This window comes from Ceratosolen solmsi, unplaced genomic scaffold (assembly GCF_000503995.2).
Source record: "Ceratosolen solmsi marchali unplaced genomic scaffold, CerSol_1.0 scaffold29, whole genome shotgun sequence".
NCBI lineage: Eukaryota > Metazoa > Arthropoda > Insecta > Hymenoptera > Agaonidae > Ceratosolen > Ceratosolen solmsi.
Genome location: NW_011948417.1, coordinates 11,773,261 through 11,783,027, shown reverse-complemented (window position 1 = coordinate 11,783,027; position 9,767 = coordinate 11,773,261). Strand labels below are relative to the sequence as shown.

Here is a 9,767-nt window from a genome sequence, read left to right as displayed (position 1 = left end):
ATAATTTTAAACATAATTCTAAATTCCTTCGTTATAAACCTTTGGCTAATTCAGGAATTTATATATATTTAGCATATGATATGTAAAATATATAAACCTCATTCAATCGAAGTATTTATAAAATAATAATGATTATAAAACAATTACATGAATAGTTATTTGTATACATGTAAAGATTTTAGATTATTTGTATCAATCGATTAATACAATATTTTATCATTTGATAATTTATACAGTTGTAAAGAGTCACGGTATACATCTTGTATTGATATGTATGATAATCGTCATACTTACCTAAACATGAACATGCTATATGCGCCATGTAAATTTGATGTTATCCGACTTCGGAATTGATTTGTAACATTGATTATTTTCTTCATTATCATCTTCACTTATTTTTTAACTACATTATTTAATGAATATTTCTACTTTCCCTGCACACTTTCTGTCCATTTATAATAAACCTAGTGCTCTTACATCCATCCATCTTATACCTATCGATTGCCCGTATATATATATATATAAGGTTTTTTAATTCCATAAGTTATCGATGTCCTTGCTATAGATATTTTGTTCATCATATTTTGAAATTAATAAGTTATATTATATAACAGTAAAATATGTAATTAAAATTAATAATCCCAATATACACTCACTGTTCATTAAAAAGAAAATTTTGAAATTCAACAACAGAATAACGATTTGAGCGCCATGACTGTTTTGAAAAAAGACAGATTTTACGCTGTTTAACATTAGTTATAAAAGAACGAATTGAAATTTTTAATGTGAATAAATGAAGCGACAGCTTCTTAAAAAATTTATCTGTTCTATAATATTCACCGTGTGATATGCTCCAAACGAGATCTCGATTTACCATTTGGACGATTATAGGTGATGTAAGAAGGTATGTACTATTTGCACAATCATAGGCTAATATTAAAACATGTATAAATAAAACTTTGTATATTTTTTGTATCAATAATGTAAAACGGTAATACATAAATAAAATCTATAAATATATTTGCATTAATTTAAAAATACTTTACACGTGCTTTTATACTTCACTAATAATACTTGTAAATAAATTAAAAATTTATATACAAAATTGAATATAATAAAATTTTAAAAACAAATAGAATATAATTAAAAATTTCAAACTTATAGATGGTTAGCGTCAGCTACATCTTCAAAAAGTGGTTCAGGAAAAGAAGCTCCACCGTGTGCAAGGATTGCAAAATTTGATACTTGTCAACTAGATCCTTGTATGTTAGATCCTTGCAATCCCGAACCGAATATTATAATAATTGGAGCTGGAATGGCTGGTCTTTCAGCTGCTCATCGACTTGCACAATGTGGCCTCAAAAATTTTAAAATACTCGAAGCTACAGATCGGTTTGCTTATTTTATTAATTATATAAGTTATATTTTTAACACCAATAATATAAATTTTGTAATTTAGTGTTATTTTAATTGAATTTAAATAATAATATTTTATATAATTTTCATTAATGTTCTTGATATATGACTATGTTTTATATGTTTTCAATATTAATACATAAAATTAGAATTTTTTTTTAAAATCAAACTTTTAATAATAGTAACTATTTTTGCTTATAATGAAAAATATTTAGATAAAAATTTCTATTTATTATATTGGTCGATATTATATTTATAAATTAACGTTTAATAATCAAAATTATATACAGAATATTTATTTATGTTTTAATGATATTAATATTATTTAATATTATTATAAATTATTTATAAGATATTACTTAGATTTTAATTGAATAATAAATATAATAATAAAATTAACAATATCCTATTTTTGTATCCATTTAAATTTTTCATAGTTATAAAACTTATAAAATTGCTTATTTAAAAAAATACTATTGAAAAATGTTTTGAAAGGATTATCTATGTATAAAGCCTACATTCGCTATAAAACTTTAGCCTACTCAAATGTTTTTAACTTTTTAAAAAAATGCAGTAATTAATTAATTAAAATAATTCAATTGTTAACTGCACATAGATAAGTATAATTTATTTTTTAAATACTTTATCAATTAAAATTTCAGTCTTTACCTAATTCATATCCAATACATAAGTAATTTAAAAAAGTTAAATCTAAATTAATAAAACGAGAATATCAGACCAGGAGGACGGATTCATTCTTGTTGGCTCGGTGATATTGTTGCTGAGATGGGAGCTACATGGATTGAAGGAGGATGTGTCGCTAATCCGATATTCACGCTTGCTGCTCAAGAAGGTTTGCTAAAACCACCATTATTCAGGCCAGATCCGAGCAAAGGCTTGTTTTGTACAAGCGATGGTCGTGCTATTGATTTACCTATCAGTATAACAGCTTATCATGCGTTTCGACAAATAGAGCAACAGGCAGCAGCATTATTTTCTCTCGGTTGCGGTAGAAATCATGGAAATTTACTTAATTTTATGGGTATCAGAATACAACAAGAACTGCATAATTTTCCAGAAGAGCAGAGGTAATAATACGTTTAGTGATTTCCATCTATCAAAATTTGTATTAACAAAATATTCAATTTATTTTATTTAAAAAAAAAATTTTTATTTCACTTAACTAAATAATTATTTTCAAATTATTTTAAAAATTTAAGCTAATAAAAATAATAGTGTAGCTCTATGAATTCAAGTCCTCACAAATTTTTCTAATCATTCTAACTTTCTAAATTTCATATACTAAAAAGTAAAGATGAAATCAAGACTCATCATTTTGATTAAATTTTGAATTCCCGTTCTGTTTCCACTACTTAACTTTATTATGCTGTTACTAATTTTCTTCTTGTCTATATCTCTGAATTTTCTTTTTCATAACTTAAATAAATTCAAATATTTTAGAAGCTTGATAACTTCAATATTATTTCAAAATTTATGTAAAGTTTTGAAATATTAGTTCTAATTAGTAAATAAATGAATTATTGATAAGTATACGGGATTCGACAATGTAATATTAAAAAAGTAATTAATAAATTAAAGTTAAAGAAATGAAAAATAAACTTGAGAATATTAATGATTTAAATTTGATATGAATATTAAGGAATGCATTTTTCAATGTCTTATTTTACTTAAATTAACCAAATGCAATAAATAATTGAAAATGAATAAGCTTCATTATCTGTTTTCGTTACCAATGTTATACGATTATTACTATAATCATATTACTATAATCAGACACACCTCCCTTGTTCGTATTACAAATTCTCATTTATAATGTGCTAGTCAACAAGAATTTATAGAACTAATTACAACTCTAATAGACTCTGAATAAATGGATACTGCATCTCCAAATTTAATTACATCATTTAGCTCAATTAAACTACAAGATTCCAGTGAACACGAGTCCTTAGAGTTCTTTATTACGAGGAAGCAAAATCTCTCAAAATCAAATACGAATAGATAATTAAATTATTGCATGAGTGAGATTTAAAAATATACATAAATTCATATTTTTATATATAAATTTATATCTATATATATATCAGAAACTAACCGCGAATTAAGTTATTATTTAACTTAATTATTATTTAACTTAATTACCATTTAACCATTAATTACAAAATAGCTGATAATATTCAATAATACTCAATAAAATCGTTCATCTGTGAGATATACAAAATATTTCGTGGCCAAACTGTATAATTATGTAGTCATAAGATTTATCAATATGGAAATAGCCATAAAAATATATGAGATCATCATGAATTGATTTTCGTAGAAGATAAAAGAAAAACAGTTTCTTCAAAATAAATAATTTATTATGATAAAATGTTTATTATTTTATTGTTTATTGTTTATTGTTTATTATAATTCGGTTATGTAAAATACCCAAAAAACCATTAGAACATCAAAAGAATTGTTCGTGAAATTCAAGATGTAATGACATTATATAGACAATCATACAAATACATATCCTAATATACATCAATTACAGAGTGTCATTAATAAAATTAATCGAACTATCCCAGAAAAAATCTGTGATTTTCAAATTTTGTCAACGGAATACTATCCAAGACTAGCTTTGTAATTTTAAAATTAGTCAGCCGAAATTTTTTAGTTTTTAATTGCTAATTCGCTCGAGTACGGTAATTTAAGATAATTTAAGATAATATATTTAAGATAATTTGATTTATTTTTTAAATATAGAATTTAATTATGGTATTAATTATTAACACAAGTTAATTTGATAGTATACTTATGAACACTCATTAAAATTTAGCTACATAAATTATATTAAGTTTTTCTCATATATTATTTTATTATGAATATTTTATATTATTACTGATTATTATTTTAATTTAACATTAATCTCTTATTATAAGATTGAATATATTTTTAATACAATTTTTTACATTCATCTTAATTTTCAATTAATCACGGTGCTTATGAAAATTCAGTATTTTTTGGCAAACGTAATTAACTTTAATATATCTATTTTTCTAATACCTGCAATTATTTCAATTAAATATAATTGTACTATCTTAATATATTATATTCTGCATTTCATATTTGTCTGAAAATAAGCCATTCTATAAGTATTTTAATTTAATTTTAATTTTTAATTTTTATAAATTTCTTAATATTATTTATATTTAACATCTACATATAAAAATATTATAAATAATTATAATTAATATACGTTTAATAAATTAAATTTTAGCATATCTTTCAAGTTATTTCCATGAAAACTTTAATTTTGAAATCTTGATTAATTTGTTTCTAACCAACTATATTTTAAAACATTCGGACGTGGTTTTTACTATAAATATATTCAACTTTGAATATTTTAATTTTTAATTTATTATTAATTCATTTAAATTCTATCCCGCTTAGTTGGTTATATTTCAAGAAATTCCCTGATATTATTTTATATTTTATTGATATTATATTAATAAAATATAATGTACTATCTTAATTAAATGCACAAATTCAGAAATATTTTTATTTAATTCATTGCATTTTCTAATTTAATCCTCATATTTGATGATAAAATTTATCTTCTAGCCAAAATATAAGGGAAAAATCTATATTCTATCATTTAAAATTCAGATCATTAATCACTCATAATATATTTAAAAATACGTGTTATATCAATAAATCTCCTAAATTATGATTTCTATAAAACATAGATAAGAACTTTCCAAGAAAAGTATAAAATAACGTTTTCTGTATACATATACGAATTATTTTGAAATAAAAAAATGATAAATTAAAATGTCAATTATCATAACTAATATACCACCCTGGAAACAGTAATAGAAGATGAGATTTAAATAATTAAAATATATCGAAGAATGCTTCAAGAGCACCATATCACCAACTCTTACGTTCTTAACAATAGTGATATTATGGTTTATAATAATCCTAGGATAGCAACTTATTGTTAATCACTGATAACGGTTATATATTAAAGACAATCCGATGGAGCGATGGAATCAGAGAAAAGTGACTAAAATATTATAGAAGATTGTCATCTTAAATTACAGTCACAAAACACCAATTATCCAAAATATGAAGAGTGACGATCGAAACAATGTCGATGATCTACATGTTAAACCGAAAGAATTCATTCTACTACCAACATCAAAATTTAATAGTATTTATTTATTTGCAGTTAAATAAATTATTATGCATTAATACAAAAAATATTTCTAAAAAAATCATTGAATTACTGAAAATTCTGAAGTACTGAAGTGATACATGCTGAAATACACAACAAAAAGACTTCGATTAAAATTTAATGTGAAGTAAACCAGTTGAAATGAAGATTTGTTAGAAAGGTCAATTTTTTATAAACATTTTCTTGTACGAGAGTATGGGAATAAAATATATGCGTACGTTATAATTTTTAATTAAGTTATGAATTGATGGTTGCAAGGATATGTTTAAATGTATCAATCGTATATAAGTATATTATATATAGATATATATAATATATTGTATATAAGTATATGTGTAAGTGGGAAAGTAGAACTTTGACGTACTTCTATTAAAATCCATGAATGGTATGTTCTTACTTTTATTTTCTCAAATAACGCTAATTAATATTGAAAATTTTGATTAATATTTAAAATTATATAATTTAGCCGTTTTTATGGAAACTAACATATAATTAAAAAATGATGTATATTATCATAAGATTAATTTTATAAAAATATCAATTTAAACTAAATTTCAATACCTTTTTATAATTTAAGGAATAAAAATATATATTATTTTAGTAAATATATTTCAATCAATAAAAAATGAATTAAATTTTTTTTAAATTAATAATCATCATAATAAAATATTTTATATTTTTACTAAAAACAAAAAGTATATAGCTTATTTATTTATAACATAATCTTTAATAGGCTTATTATCGCACGCAGGTACGATGCAGCACGAGTGATGTATGGTTTAACGAATTGTGTACGTTGTCGCTGCGGTGATGATCTTTCACTTGTATCCGCCGATCAATTTGGCAGTTACATCGAGGTACCTGGTGGAAATGTTCGTGTTCCTCTTGGCTACGTTGGAACTTTGGCACCTTTGTTGCGCGAGTTACCAAGCAACTCCATGAAATATTGCAAACCGGTGAGTTGTGTTCGGTGGGGTGCAGCCAGTGAGACGTGCCCACGAGCAATGGTAAAATGTTGTGATGGTGAAGAATTTCTGGCCGACTATGTCATCGTTAGTGTCTCGTTAGGTGTTCTAAAACACCAACATGAGAAACTTTTTTGTCCGGCACTGCCTGCAGAAAAAGTTGAAGCTATTTCTCGATTGGGCTATGGCTATGTAAACAAAATTTTCTTAGAATACGAGAGACCGTTTTGGGTATGGCATGAAGGTAGTATCAGACTCGCTTGGTCAGCCGATGAACTCTCCGAGCGGTGCGATTGGGTTAAAGGTGTGTCTCTGTATACTTTTTTATTTGTTCAATCGATATTATTAAATGTTTAAATATTTCTTTTTATTATGATTTTAATTTTCATTAAAATTTTGATATAAATATTAAGAAAACAACAATGAAATTAGGTATATCTGTGGTTGAAGAACTTGTGGGCTCACAACATGTTCTCTGTGCTTGGGTATGCGGTCGAGAAGCAGCGGATATGGAACTTTGCACTGATGAACAAATTGTTGAATCAATGACTCGACTTTTACGTCAATTTACTGGAGATCCAACTTTACCGTATCCGGCAAATTTACTTCGAAGTAAATGGTGTATGGACCAATTTTTCGCTGGATCTTATAGTTACATGGCTTTAGATAGTACAGTTGGACATCAATGCGATTTATCAAGTCCATTACCAGGTAATAAATAATTTTAAAATGTTACTATATTTAATTGTTCATAATATTTATTCATAGAATTTATTTTGTAATTAATATATTTTATATATACTTAATACATATTATATTTTATGTTTTATTGTTATATTTCCATTTTAATTAAAGAAAACTTAGTACGAACTTGTAGACTAGAATAGTTTAAAAAGATACGAGGAAATGTATATGAAAAATTGAAGATAATCTATGAATAATGAGTTATTCTTACGTTGAAAAAATTCAAAAATCTTGTGATTATTTTTGTGTCCTTTTTAAAATACATTTATAAATATGTGGTTACTTTGACATTAATTTAGGTTTTGTAAATTACTTTATATTTATAATGTGTAATAAAGATAAGTTCTAAACTTTTAAACAGCAATATGATTTTAATTATGTAAATTATAAAAAATTAAGTTTCTTATACATTTCAATGATCAAATTCTTGATTTATAGGTGAACGATTTATTTTATATTCAAGAATAATTGTAGATTTTTATGATTTTAATAATATACATATAAAATATATGTATAAAATATTTAATGAATTTTTGTACTATTACATTAATACAGTTTTAAATAGTACCATACTGATTTCCAGTTTTTAAATCTTGTACACTATCAACAAAATTTATAAAAATATCTTAAAAAGTTTATTTAATTATAAAATTTAGTCCATTTATTTAAAAATGTTTAATAATGTTTGCAACATGTAATAAAAAAAGTAATAGTTATTATAATATAAATATAATCAATATTATGATTATTATAATATGTTGAATTAATTTTATATTTTTAAATACCATTTCATTACTTATATAGGTTCATGCGATCCAATTGCACCAATTTTATTATTCGCTGGAGAAGCAACGATTCCTGGTCATCACAGCACAGTTCATGGTGCAAGATTAAGTGGAATTCGTGAAGCAGATAGAATAATCCAAATGACAAAATGTTTTAAAGGCCCACCTAAAAAAGTTGCAGAAACTACATCCCTGTGTCACTGATAGTATTAATATACTCATATATATAAACTTTTGATTTTTTAACTTAACGTATAATGATTTACTTTTTTACATATAATATAATTTATCAATTCTATCAAAACGTTATTTGTTAAAATTAAATGTACTATTAAAAAATTTTATGAAGGCTATTTTATAATAAAAATAATATAATTTGAAAGATTTATATCCAATATTTATTCATTTGCTTTAAAATGATCATACAGAAAAACCATAATAGAATCTATAAAATGCTTTAAGAGGATTTCAAAATTAATATGAATTATTAATCTATGTAAAATATATTTTTATAATTATTTATTACAACAACATATGTTTGTTTATTAAACATAATATTTGCTACAATTTTTATTATTTGTCTATATTATACAGATCAATATTTACCTTAATATATAATTTAATATACAAATAAGTGTTTATAAAAAAATATGTATATATAGATGTATATATAGTTTAAAAAATAGCTTTTACAAAACAAGTAACAATGTTAACTTAATATTAATATTTTTTTTATTTGGGTCAAACATTATTTGTATAAATGCAGTAGCTAATTAATTATTACCAATTAATAACTATATTTATTAATCATTATAAGAATAAATTAGATAAAAAATTATTATCTCTTATTACATACATGAAATTACACACTTAAAATGTTTAATACTAATTTAATCATATGAGAATATCTATATAAAATTCTAATTACTTAAATTATATTAAAAATTCTTCAACCATTTAGGACATAAAATTACAATAGATACATTTTAAATTGTTTATTGATCCTATTAAAATGAGTTGATTATTAAAATTATTTGCATCGCAAACGATTTTATAATTTCCATTGATTTCCATTGATTTAAATAATATATAATTATTCTTAACTTATTAAAATTATTGATCGAATACTATTTTCTAACAATATATAGACTATGGATTATCTTTATAAAATTGTTTTCAAATTTTGGCTCCTATTAAGTATGTTATGTATACAGAATAAATTGTATATTAAAATGATCGATTCTCATTAATTACAAGTACATTTGATTGAGTTTTATCAATAATACAATAAATAAAATAATATTATTGTTTTATACATTAAATTATTATATAATATTATGTTTCAATTTTTTTATGATCCACTGCACATTTATGGTATTATTTAATAAATTAGAAATAATTTAAAATATAGAATACGAATAACTTCTTTCGCACAAAAGCGATATTCATAATTAAAAAGAGTTATAATAATTCTCAAAAATATAAATAAAAAATAACTTATAAAATAATCTGAAATAAATTTTTGATTATATTAATAAATACGCTTTCGCAACAATTTCAAAACAGAAATCCTATATTTATACTATTATTGTCTTAAATTCAGTAGATGTTTAACTA

General features: G+C 23.1%; 1 protein-coding gene across 1 annotated transcript; it reads left to right on the top strand.

The window, feature by feature from the left end:
• Positions 1-756: 756 nt before the first annotated feature.
• Positions 757-8,377, top strand: LOC105359911 (peroxisomal N(1)-acetyl-spermine/spermidine oxidase). The gene is made up of 6 exons (XM_011496669.1): positions 757-904; positions 1,165-1,392; positions 2,154-2,504; positions 6,408-6,925; positions 7,054-7,332; positions 8,170-8,377. Exons 1-6 carry the CDS (start codon positions 849-851, stop codon positions 8,352-8,354), a joined length of 1,617 nt encoding a protein of 538 aa, XP_011494971.1. The 5' UTR covers positions 757-848; the 3' UTR covers positions 8,355-8,377.
• The last annotated feature ends 1,390 nt before the right edge of the window (positions 8,378-9,767 follow it).

Coding starts and splice junctions, on each gene's coding strand:
- LOC105359911 (XM_011496669.1), top strand. CDS start 849: ATGCTCCAAACGAGATCTCGATTTACCATTTGGACGATTATAGGTGAT. Junction 2,505..6,407: donor AATTTTCCAGAAGAGCAGAG/GTAATAATACGT, acceptor TATCGCACGCAG/GTACGATGCAGCACGAGTGA. Junction 7,333..8,169: donor TTTATCAAGTCCATTACCAG/GTAATAAATAAT, acceptor TTACTTATATAG/GTTCATGCGATCCAATTGCA.